At 39.3% G+C, this 12,739-nt stretch overlaps 2 protein-coding genes and 1 non-coding gene across 3 annotated transcripts; all 3 read left to right on the top strand.

Moving 5' to 3' along the window:
• The first annotated feature begins 1,180 nt into the window (after positions 1–1,180).
• Positions 1,181–1,287, top strand: LOC146449399 (U6 spliceosomal RNA). Its single transcript, XR_014860713.1, has one exon. It is a non-coding gene; the product is annotated as a U6 spliceosomal RNA (small nuclear RNA).
• A 2,367-nt stretch (positions 1,288–3,654) lies between these two features.
• On the top strand, positions 3,655–4,683 carry LOC146449398 (adenosine receptor A3-like). The gene has a single exon (XM_085101916.1). The coding sequence runs from the start codon at positions 3,655–3,657 to the stop codon at positions 4,681–4,683; it is 1,029 nt and encodes a 342-aa protein (XP_084958042.1).
• Positions 4,684–7,269: 2,586 nt separating this feature from the next.
• Positions 7,270–8,289, top strand: LOC146449397 (uncharacterized). The gene has a single exon (XM_085101915.1). The coding sequence runs from the start codon at positions 7,270–7,272 to the stop codon at positions 8,287–8,289; it is 1,020 nt and encodes a 339-aa protein (XP_084958041.1).
• The last annotated feature ends 4,450 nt before the right edge of the window (positions 8,290–12,739 follow it).

Below are 12,739 nucleotides of genomic sequence, written 5' to 3'. Positions count from 1 at the left end.
GGAACGTCATCGAAACGTTTTCGGTTTCCGGTTAAGAGCGCCAGTAATAACGATTTCCAGAGACTGTCGGACGAACTTTTTAAATAGAGATATTTCTAGTAAAAAACAAATGCGGTCTTATGAGAGAATATGGTATAGAGGTAGAAAAGAAAACCTTCGCGCCAGAGTTCAGATGATTTCCAGTCTATAACAAAATCCCAGATGGACCAGATGATAAAACATATTTTGACAACAGTGCCTTCGACGAAAGTATGAGAAGCTATTATGCAAAACAGATACAGCTTTGGACCGTAATACCCGTCATCTGACAGAACAAGCTTCCACGAAACATGACAGCAAACTCTTCCCGTTCAGTTCAGTTCGCCTTAAGTTAAGGGCGGCCTTATAGGTCTTTAGATAACGATGGAGGGTAATTTTGCCCAAGGGAATAGAGTCTACAATCGTGCATAATGATCTTAAACTAGACTATTATTGTGAGAACACAAGTGAACCTCGTCGAAATGAGTTCTAATCACTTACGCTTGCATTCGATTTCAGTTAAAATATGGCTTTAATGTGCGACTCAGTTAATGTGCGGCTACTCCACGAAAAAAAAAAATTGAGAATGCGTGTTTTGGTAGCAGATTAAACTGAAGGGTCAAAGAAAAGTTTTAAAAGAATATAAAGTTGACATAAAATATTCTATTTACAGTCATCATGCCGTGAAGACAGACAAAAGGTTGTTTTTATGCAGCACGTGTGGTGCATAAGAGTTTCAAATAACCACAACTAAATATATATCTCTACTCTTACTTGTAGCTCAAAAGCGCACCTTATACAGCGAATTAAATTACTTTCACGTCGACTGCGATGAAATATTGAATCTTTTGTCATATCCACTCATATTTTGAATACTGATTTGCATATATCTTACTGCGAGTTCAAGGTCGCTTTCAAAATATTTACACGTGTAAAACTAATATCAACTTGTTAAACTCAACGTAAAAACAACGTTTAAGTTTCAAAAAGTTTCCCACACGTATAGTAAACGTTGTGGAATAACTCCTGACGTTTTTATTTCACCTTTACGCATGCGTTTATAAAACAAATAAGCGCGGCAGGCAAGTTTGAACTTGTCCCACAGGCTAAAGCAATTTCAAACTGTGTGTAATATATAGAGAGTTTGATGTAAGGTATAAACGTGCTCGCTTCGGCAGCACATATACTAAAATTGGAACGATACAGAGAAGATTAGCATGGCCCCTGCGCAAGGATGACACGCAAATTCGTGAAGCGTTCCAAATTTTTTTTTCTTTACCACAACGGTTAAATTATTTCCACTCGGCACCTGTCGCCTGTTATGGTAATTTGACAAAAACAACGTTCAGGTACTGAACATTGCACCCAACATCGTCTAAAACAAAACGAAAGCGTAGTGTGGATATTTCTTTGATGCTATTCCTTTAAGTCTTACTTAATTGTTGCAAGCAATATTGCCCCCAACAATTTCTGTCGTAGGCACTCACAAAAATTTAGAAAACTTGTGCGCGAATAAAACTGAGAAAACAAAATAAAGCGCACGACTTTCAGTGCGAGCAGCGTTACATGTTCAAGCCGGAAGGACATGTTTTTCCTCGTTTTTGTGGGAAATATTTTGAAGGTTTAAATCTCTGGTATAATTTTTTTCTGTAATGCTCAGTTAGGTATGCTTTGAAAGACGTTTTCCCATCTTATGGACAGGTTACCCGAAACGTCCTTTGGCGGAAAAGTGATGACGTCACAAGTGGTACAAAACAGTGTGCACATTACAGTATCTCTGATTTCGCGCTGAAATCGCAGCTGGTTTAAACGTGCGATTTGATATCGCAGCTTCGCGCGAGAAAATTGCAGTGAAGTGCGACAGAAGTTTCATCAAAGGTCGAATGTTTAAACGGGCCTTAAACTAAGGAGCGACTTATCTCGTACGCCTTTAATCTCAAGATCAACGAGAAAATTTTGCCAGATTTTTTAGGCGTCTGTCGAGGCACGTTTGTTTCTTCGTGTAGCTTAAAATTGAGCCCACTTTTTCCTTTCTGGCTTTTTCCTCATATGAATACAAAGCAATAGCGGTAAGTAAATTATTTGCCTGCCTGTTGAAAATTCCAAATTAGAATTAGAAGTGACATTCGAGTGCGAAACAAAACTGAAATAAGTACCCCTTTTATAAATTCAAAATTCTAAATTTGTAACTCAAAATACATATTTTACAAGGAACTGCTCAACAGTTAAATGATAAAACTCTGGGATTGCCGATATACAGGCACATATTTTTAGTCATCGTGTTTGCCAGAGTACTGGGCCCACACTGAATGCCTTTCTTTCTGATATGTGTGCAGAGTAACTTACGGTGACATTCATAGGCCCAGTTTGGTAGCGACTGCTTGAGCACTTCTAGGTACTCCCAGCAGCTGAGGGATAAACTCTTTAGGTTATAGAGGTAATTTTTTTTTGTAAATGGTTTGGACCCAGGATTCATGTCATAAGTATGTAAATTATGATCATCTGGGGGAGTTTAGTCCTGAGAAGGACTGTGTGAGGTAACATCGACCATCAATCAGTCCTTCTCACACGGATGATCATCTTTTACGTACTTATGGCAAGTTTCTTTGTTGCTATAGCTTGAAATTGAGCTCACACGTACTTCACTTTCTCACCTGGGAGCAGAGTAACTGAAGAAGCTTAAACATACAGAGGCTGACTCTTAATTGCAAACTTTGAATCCAAAAGCCCATTACACTGTAGTTCATTTTACAGTGTATTCTTAGTGAGCTGGCTTTTGAATGGAAGCGAGTCTGGAGTTGACTTCGTTTTGATTCAAAGGCCTCAGTGTTGAAAACGAAAACTAGTTAACATAAGAACCAAATTATTTCCATATGAAAAACACTGAGGTTTGTATCAAACAAAGTTAACTCCAACCTCGCTTCTATCTAAAGGCCAGGTCACTGAACACAACTGTAAAATGAGATAGTTGCTTTGGAAATGACTGCAAGATTTTGTCCTTTAGGTAAGGTTCCAATATCATGAGTTGTAATGTTCTTATTGTGTACATGCAATAAAAACGTGTGACCATATTCGGACATTGTTACATTGTGTTGAATAATATATATTTTATGCGCTGGATAACGATGGATAAAAAGTCAACATTCCCACTTTTTGAACAAGGCCAGGTGTTACGATCACAGAGGAAAACTTTCTGGAATAATTACATAAAGGAGCGAAAGTCAATTGGTTTTTTGAGATTTCAAGTCTTTTTCATAAAAGAAAAGATTGTAACATCACTGATTCACACCATATCAGTTGATTTTTCAGTATTCTTTAAATAATCTTGTGTTTGATCAGCTATCGCTGTTTCTTTTCACTTGCAAATTCATTTTCAATTTCCTGGCTGGAGCAGCCGCCATGTATCTAAACAAGTGGTACATTGTACAAATATACTTTTTTGTAATTTTAAAAACGAGATCGTTGATCTGGATATTAAGAAAAGAGAAAGAAAAACATGACCAGTTTAATTTGCAGCCATGTTAATAATCTCGATCACCAGTGTTAAAGGTTTGCAGGAAATTGCACAAGAAAATATCCGGTCAAGTTCGTATCTCAGTTTGAAGACGAAAAAAAATTAATCAAGACATGTTAAACATGGACAACGTGTCTTCTACGAGCGAAGAAGACTATGGTCTTACTTTTCGAAGCGTTTTACTGTGCAAGTCCAAAACAATACTAACGGAACACACCATTTTAGATATTTCCACATCGATTATCTGCATTACATCTGCTTTACCCGCCATTCTGGGGAATCTGCTTATATTGCTGGCCATTCGCAAGACATCTTCGATTGCTCCGCCATCTAAGGTGCTTCTCGGCAGCCTTGCCTTTACGGATCTTGGTGTTGGGTTACTTGCACAGCCTTTGTACGCGGTGAAAACCCTGTCTTCATACATCCACACGAAGTGCATCACTGGTCTGCTCTTTGATCTCCTGTCTGGACATCTTTCAATCACCTCCTTTTTCTCCATGATGTTGATAAGCCTTGACCGATTCCTGGCGCTGCATTTAAAAATGCGTTACCGGAATACCGTGACACTCAAACGCGCGCTCTTTGTAGCAGTTCTCGTGCGATTGATCGCTCTTCCATGGGGACTATCGTTCATGTGGAATTCCAGTGTGTACTTCATGCTCATACTTTCGATCATGCCAGTCTGTTTGATAGTCTCATCTTTGGCGTTTATCAAAATCTACCTCGTCCTTCGACGGCAACAGAGAAATTTCAAAAATCCCACGCAACTGGAGTCTGTGCGCAAAGCCCACGCCCTTAGAGTATCGAGATACCGTCAGTCAGTGAACAGCATGCTGCTTGTATTCTGTGTACTGTTAATCGCGTATATTCCAGCGTGGCTTGTGGTGGTGGTGCGCGTTACGTATGGTAGAACAGAGATGCTGGACAAAGCCACCAAACTATCCATGACAATAGTCCTTATGAATTCCACAGTTAATCCGATGCTGTATATGTGGAGAATGAAAGAGCTTCGTCTATCAGCGTTAGACGTGCTGGCGGACATGTTCCCGAAATCAGTGACGCGGAGGAACGCTTCGGGCAACGCCATTGAAAGTGTTGAACGCCTTGAAAGATCATTTAAAACAAACAACACAGTAGAAACGTACTGCTGAAGAGCTTTCATTTGAATGATAGGATTTAGTCCACAGAATTACAGGAAAAGAAAACACCAGTACTTTAGGAATAAATATTCTATTGAGAAAAGAGCTGTTACTAAGTTACAAGCAAATTACACTGAGTTTGAAAGGGATCAAAGTAATTTCACTTCTGCTTTGGCTGTATTTTACTGCGCTCTGTGATTGGTTAATAAAACTCGCGCCTCTCTCTTAACCAATGAGAAGCAAAACCAAAACCAACTTGCTCGCATGCGTTTTCCCGCGTTTGGCACCTGTTGTATGTAGTTGGTTTGAATTCTAATTGGTTCATTGCGCTGTTTGGGTCTGTTGTGATTGGCCAGAGTAATTGCTTTGGTTTTGGTTTTACGACACTCGTTGAAAAGCGCTCTTTCTTATCTTACTTTGTTCATTTTACTTATCCGGCAATGTATATTAGAGCGGTTCAATTGAGTGTCGAAAGTAATTTCGCGTTTGCTTTGGTTTTGCATTACTACGCTCTGTGATTGGTTAACAAAACTCGCGCCACTTTCTCAACCAATAGGAATCCAAACCAAAACCAATCGTCCTTTGGCCGCACGAGCTCTCCCGCGCTTTGGCGCCAGTTACACGTATTTGCTTCGAATCTGATTGGCTCGTTGTGTTGTTTACATCTGTTGCGATTGGCCAGAGTTATTACTTTGGTTTTGGTTTTACGTTACTCAGTTAGAAACCGCTCTATCCGGCAATGTATATTATGTACGTACACCTATGAATGCGCCTATTGCTGCAGAATGTGACAAATAAACTACTTCTTCACCTCAACGGAAGCGCCTTTTTTATTGGATTTAAAATGACTTTTTTTGGCGGAAAATTAAATTTTTGTAATTGGAGCAAAAGGCAAGACGTGCAACAAAATCTTCAAGCCTGATTTTTTTCAAGCCTTCTTTACACAGCGCACATAATTGTGATGGTCTTTCACATATTAAAGAAAAAAATTATTGAACAAGAAATACAAACTATTAGTGAAAATGCAAAAGGAAACTGGCAAAATTAAGAAATTGTGTTGTTCTCAGTTCATAGCTATTCAGATGATTTCTTAATCTGCGAGTTGTTTCTTGTTAACGGAGCGACAAAACTAATCCAATGTCAATTTGAATCTGTTTATGCAACAATTTCAGGGTAATTTTAGTTTTTTACAAATTTCACGAGTAAACATCTTTACAAGCTTTAGTCCTTTGCGGATTGCGAAAAAAGAAAACCTGAAAAAAGTTACTCTGGTGTGGTAGGAGCCAATAAATTGAACGACAGCGGTGAACGCAGACAAGCCAAAAGTTTAATGGCCTGGTAATGGCTTTGTGAGTGAAAATAACGATGGAAGCTATCCTTACTATTTGTGCAATAACAAGATCCCATGAGCCTCCTGACGATAACTAGGTTATATAGAAAAAAAAATGGTATTAAATATTAACCTTCGTTATGAAAAGATTAAACTACGTTATTAGGTTTTTTTTTAGTATGGAACTAAAAAGAAAAGCTGAAAAAAATATTCAAAATTGAGTTAAAGGTGAGAAAGCATACGACAGTCTTTGAATTAGGGCGCATGAGGGTCCCCAAGAGTTCACCATAGGGTCGCCGAGAGGGTAGGGGGTTCGAGAGAATATGAGGGTATCCTTCCATGCATGAGGCTCTCCGAGACCGTACTTGGATCTCCGAAATCTCAAGGGGGACTCCGAGACTGTGAGGTTCTCCAACAGCTAGGAGAGTTTTCCAAAAGCACATTCAGAGCTGGATTCACGAGAGCATCTGATTGTCTCCGAGAGCTCGCGAGGGTCGCCGAGAGTTTACCGAGGTTTCTGAAAGAGTACGAGGGTCTTCTACCGTGCACGAGGGTCTCTGAGATCGCACGAAGATCTCCCATAAAGCGAGAGAACAAGGGCGCGCGAGATTCTCCGAGTACGTACGAGAACATCCGTATGAGACAGGTTTTCCGAGAGCGTACGAAGATCTCCGATGGCGTACGGGGGTTTCCGAAAGCACATAAGAGTTCAAACATCAGTCAAACGAGTTTGACACTCGAAAGAAAATTTTCATCCTTGCAGTTGCTCTTTCTAATGCGTGCTTTGTCTGTGAACTAGAGAGACTCTTATTCAGGAAACCAGATAATTCAGTTACAATGAAAGAAGACTCTACACCACTATGTAATTTACTTTAAACAGTAAACGGATGCCGTATTTTGGTAAGCAGGTGCATTATACAAGATAGGCATTTTGGATATTATCATGAATTAAGTGTGAAATCTCCTTAGACCCCCAACACCTTACAATAAAACAGATAACAACTTTGAATACGCAGAAGTTTTAATTAGAAATTCTAATTATTTCCAGACAAAAGAAAACTTTCCTTGTTTACCGAGGAAATTTCCTCGCTTTTAAAACTTGTCAGAACCAACAACATTTGATACCACGTTTGTCTATTCCCACGGTGTATCGACTGCTGCGTAAAAAAATAAACGACTTGGTATAAACAGCCCAGTCTGAGCGACCGGATTTTACAATTAACAAGTAAAAAACAGACTTTAAAAACATCGAAGAGTGTGAATTCACAATGAGCAACATTTCTGGCTCTTCGGGTCAACGACTTTACATCTGTGACTTCTACGCCAACGAAGAAGCTAATAGTGTGAACATTCTCAATGCAGTGATTAACCTGGTTTTTTCGGTTTCAGCAATACTTGGTAACGCCCTTGTCTTGGTGGCCATTCGCCGCACAACATCCTTGTGGCTTCCCACAAAAATTCTCCTCTCAAGTCTTGCATTTGCAGATCTTGGTGTTGGGTTGCTGGCACAACCATTCTCAGTGGTGAAAATGTTCCTTCAAGACAAGATTTCCCGTTGTGTTATTGGAGTACTGTTCGATTTTCTTTCGGGGCATCTTTCCATCGCTTCTTTCACCACAATGATGTTGATTAGCATTGACAAATGCCTGGCCGCGCAACTTAAGCTAAGGTACCGCATCGTGGTAACCCGGAAACGTACGATTCTTGCCGTGAGTTTCATCTGGGCATTCGCAATTCCGTTGGCCATATCGTTCTTTGTGAACGTGCGTGTTTACGGTATTTTTGTCATAACAATTATCCCCGCGTGCTTTTCAGTCTCGTTAGCCGCTTTCGCAAAGATCCGACTGGTTCTACGCCGACAAGGAACACGGTATGCTACTGCGGCTAGCAACAGAGCAACTGCATCTACCTTCCAGGGACAAAGAGAAAGATCCTTTTCAAATACTTCCCGATACAGAAGCTCCGTTCGTAGCATGTTATACGTGTATTGCGCGCAGGTTATTGCATACTGTCCTGCCTGGATAGTCATGCTGATACGAATTTTATCCGGCCTGACAACGCCGGCAATCCAAGTAGCTACGAAGTTAACACTGACTTTTATTTTCGTGAATTCGACAGTAAACCCCGTGTTGTATCTGTGGAGGATTAAAGAGCTCAGAACAGCCGCCGCTGAGGTTATTCCGTTCCTCTTCAAATCGATAAGAGTTGACAACAGAGCATCGACACCTAGCGAAGAGAGAATAGAATATCCGAGGACAAAGACATTTGTGGAATGTATTGAACCTTGATGGATGTCAGAAACACAAACTGATCCATCCAAAGACGACCAGCGGACATGTTACAACAAAGACCAAACCTATGGCTCCCCCTCCCCCCCCCCCCCCCCCCCCCAAGCACACACCTCGCATTTCTTATTTGAAATATTGCCCAACATCTAAAATATTTTTCCTTTTCGGTGCCAAAACGGCCAAACTCTTTACCTAACAATTTACCATAGACCACGATGCCCGTGTGTTTTTCAGTTGGAGGGTTGTTTTTTTACCGTACCGATAAAAAAACAGGAAACGCCTCTTACACATTGTACAATATCCAGTGTCTTATATTTCGAGAAAAAAAAAAATAAAAAATCTTAAAAGAGGCGATAAAAACCTCTAAGTGCATGATTTTGATTTTTAGCCTAAACTCGTGGCGAAAAAAAATTAATCTTAAAATCCCTTAGAGGGTTGCCAGTAGCCGGCTATGAATTTGATAAAAGCAGCTTGTTTTCCTTTCTCTAGAATTGAGAGTTCTAGAAGTTTCCATTTTCGGGTTCGAGAACATGATGGCGTCAACGTGCTATTTGCACAACCCCACTGGTAGCCAACCATAACGTTCTTTAAGACACCCCTGACCTGTGCTAATATCAAGAAAAATATTCCGTCGGAAAGGACTATCTATATTCACCAGTCACTTGGCCAACTTTTGAACTGGTAGGATACGACCTGATAGCTTATGGTTGTGAACCAATCACATTGAACGATTGGCCACACCCAGGGACTGTCTGTAAATTAAGGGGGCGACCTGCACAGTTTGCAACGTCTTACATGGTTGGTCGAGAGGACAAAACAACGAACAACAGAACAATGCTCCCAACCCTAAACAACAATGCAGCTGCAGGTTATCAGGGTCCAGTGAAAATAGAGCTTTTGAAAGGTGCAGGTCTACTCTAAATTAAAAGAAAAAGGCTAATGATAACTTTGGGTAGTCTATATACAATACCAATCAAAACAGTGCGCGCACGCTCTCACTGTCCAAACACCCCTCCAATAAAACTCTCAACTTTGCGCCAATTCAGATATACGTCCCCGCGTGTTTATAATTATTTCTTAGAAAAGACAAGAGTTCAACCTCTTTAAATGCGGAGAAGAGTGTGTGAGAGCGCATGGGAGTTGATAAGAGCGCTGATAATTCATGAGAGTTGATGAAAGCATATGAGAGTTGAGTAGAACGCATGGGAGTTGATCAGGGTGCACGAACGTAAATGATGACAGCACGGGACATTTGATGGGAGCACACGAAACGTTGATGGGAGCGTATAAAAGTTGATGAGAGTATATGAGAACTTATGAGAGCGTACTAGAGTTGGAAGTTGAATTAATTTACCAAATAACGTTGCAGGGATCAAGGATTATTATTTGATTATTTAGTCGCATTTTTCGATGATTTTGAAAGAGATTGGACGTAATTATGGTCAAATGAAATGTAACAATAGATATTTAAATGAAATATAAAATTAAAATTTACTAGTATCTTAATAAACTTAAACAAACATGTCTTTCATAAGGTTAATTGTTATTTAACTTACTACACAAAATAAATGGGAAAGGATCGATCCCTCTTGTAAAGTGTCCTTTTTGAAATGAAAAATATTCATGATGCCAAATTCAGTGATGAAGCGAGCAACTGAATTGTAAAATCTTGAAACAAGGTTTTAGGGCTGAACAGAGAAGATTCTGCTTCAATCTTTTATGCTACGGATGAAGAAAGGTTAAACAAAAGACCACTTTTAACCCTTTAACCTCTAATATCAAAGAACAAATTCTCCTATCTTGTCCCCATAAGTACTTATAAGTACTGGTGAGAAGTTTTAAAATATCAAGAAAATCCACCTTGGGTGATCATACCCTTAATTCACATGACGTCATTGGTTGAATAAAAATTGATATTACAAGGAGAAGTTTGATGCTGATCACTGTTAGTATTTTAAGGTTTAAAAATAGATGGTATAACATGCAAAAATGATTACAGCATTTTCTATTTTTTAATTAAACTGCTTCGCAATCGAATTATGAAAAACACCTTAAAACAAACACATTTGTCTTTGTTTACGTCCATTGTACACAAATTAACTTTCGAGCCGAGCAAGGTGAGGATGGGTATACATTGACCACAGAAATTTCAAGAATAAAAAAAAATATTTACAACAATGGAAAACCTTGTCAGACCTATAGAACGTTTTACATCAATAAAATATATAATAAATTACCTTAAAATTGTTATGAAAAACTAAAGTGAATCAAAACTATATTAACCTATTACAAAAACGTATTTCGACATGAAAATGTTTTCGGACTGATTTAAAAGATTGCACAGTTTCACACGCTTTAGTAATTGCATCAACCGTCTGACAGTCTCTTAACCTTTTATGTAACAACACTGCAATGAGGAAGCTTTATTCTATAAGCCTTATGTTTTCTCCTAAGGTTTCCTCACCACTTTCTCTGTAATCCGGCTTTTTTCTTCCGCTCGTATTTTGTTTTTGTAACGTGTATAGTGAACTAAATGAGATTAAAAAAAAAATAGAATAAGAATGTTAGTTCCATACGGTAGGAGAGGCAAAAGGGAAGGTTCCATGTCAATAAGAACATATGAAACAGTAAGAATAATTAACAGACTTTGGTTGGAGGAGGGCTAGTCACGAGCCAGTGGTTGGTACACATAAATAAATATGTAATGTAATCAGGCGCAAGGCCATCTTAAATCTTTAAAGGGAGAGAGTAAATTCTACAAGCTTTTCCGTCTTCATCTATAAGCGCTTTAAGACAGGCTAAAATCTGTTCTTTTGGAATCATGGTCATACTTTAGGATTTCATCCACGGGATCACTATACAGCATAACAAACACCACACTAGTAGCTTTCATCTGAATTGACAGACTTAAGGATTTCATCCACAGACTCAAAACTTAGAATCACCTTGTACAGCATAATAAACAGCACTACAGGAAAGTACTGCTCAGTAGCTTTCATTTGAATGATCACACTTTAGGATTTCAGCCACAGACTCAAAAGTTAGACCCACCTTGTGCAGCTTTACAAACAGTGCCAAAGACCTGTCACGCTTTAGGATAATTTACCCGAACTCAACTGAAAGTGGTACCAAAATCACATTTAACGAAGGTTTAACTGTGGAAGTGAGAAGATTATTGAAGTGTATAGTATAAGAAGATAACCGCAAATAAAGGGGACATCACATTTTAGTTTTTTCAATATCTACCAAATACAAAGCAAACTTTGGGGCAGGTGTGTCCGCAAAGAAATCTTTTGTACGTGAGAAAAGAAAGATTTATGCTCCTAAAGAAACAAGAGAACCTGACACTTTCAATAATTTGACGCTTGTAAGCACAGCCTTTGAGCCTTTTGGATGCATCGATAAACGTGAGGTTTCTTTAAGGGTTCTAAACGAAGAAAAGAAAAACGAAAGATAATCATTGCTTTTTCAACAAAACCATCGGGACAACGTTTGTAGCAACAGCAAATATGTCGACGGCTGCTGTCCGATTTTGGATACACGGGTTTTCTGTGGGAAAAGAAGACAACTGAAAAAAAATCAAGGTCACCATTGTGAAAGGACTCACAGCGAATTTGGAATACCTGTTTACAGTCATTGTTAAAGAGGGGTAAGAGGGCGTTTGAAACAAACTTTTACAGCAGCAGCAAATTAATGTTGACATTTGCCAGCGGCTAATTTAATATATACGGATAAGTGTTGGTGAACGCCAGCACCTTTTCTCCGAATAGAAGAAATCCTTCTATGCAACTTTTAGTATAACCTTTGAAAATATTTTTTAGCAATGGAAAATATATCAGCGTTGGCCGTCACAACAGATAAGGACATTTTTGAAGGAACGGAGGAGAAATTTAGCCTTTGCGATTTTTACCAAGAGCAAGATACCGACATTGTGGACATTATAATAACCTGTTTGAACTTAATATTCGCAATCCCCGCCATTCTGGGAAATCTTTTAGTCCTTCTTGCCATTCGCCGCACATCTTCAATGGGTCTACCGTCCAAGGTCCTCCTTGGAAGTCTCGCATTTTCAGATTTTAGCGTCGGGCTCATCGTACATCCATCGTTCGCTCTTCACAAGTTTCTTAGGCGCAAACTTGCCAGGTGCATCATTGGTTTAATCTACGATGTTGCGTCGGGTCATCTCTCCCTTGCTTCACTTCTAACCATGGTGTTCATAAGCTTGGACAAATTCATGGCGTTGCATTTAAAACTGAGGTACCGGAAGGTGGTCACTTACAAAAGAGCGATTATTCTAGTGTCTATAATCTGGACCATATCTTTCCCGTGGTCTGCTTCGTATCTGTTTCATGCTCGGCTGTACTTCTTCATGGTTTTACTTATAATTCCTTTAAGTTTTTTGGTGTCGTCCATCGTTTTTGCCAAAATTTACACCACCCTTCGCCGCCGG

The sequence above is a fragment of the Pavona decussata genome, unplaced genomic scaffold (genome assembly GCF_977016875.1).
Source record: "Pavona decussata unplaced genomic scaffold, jaPavDecu1.1 SCAFFOLD_602, whole genome shotgun sequence".
NCBI classification, from domain to species: domain Eukaryota; kingdom Metazoa; phylum Cnidaria; class Anthozoa; order Scleractinia; family Agariciidae; genus Pavona; species Pavona decussata.
The sequence above is the reverse complement of the archived record's forward strand: the minus strand, read 5'-3'. Positions and strand labels throughout refer to the sequence as shown.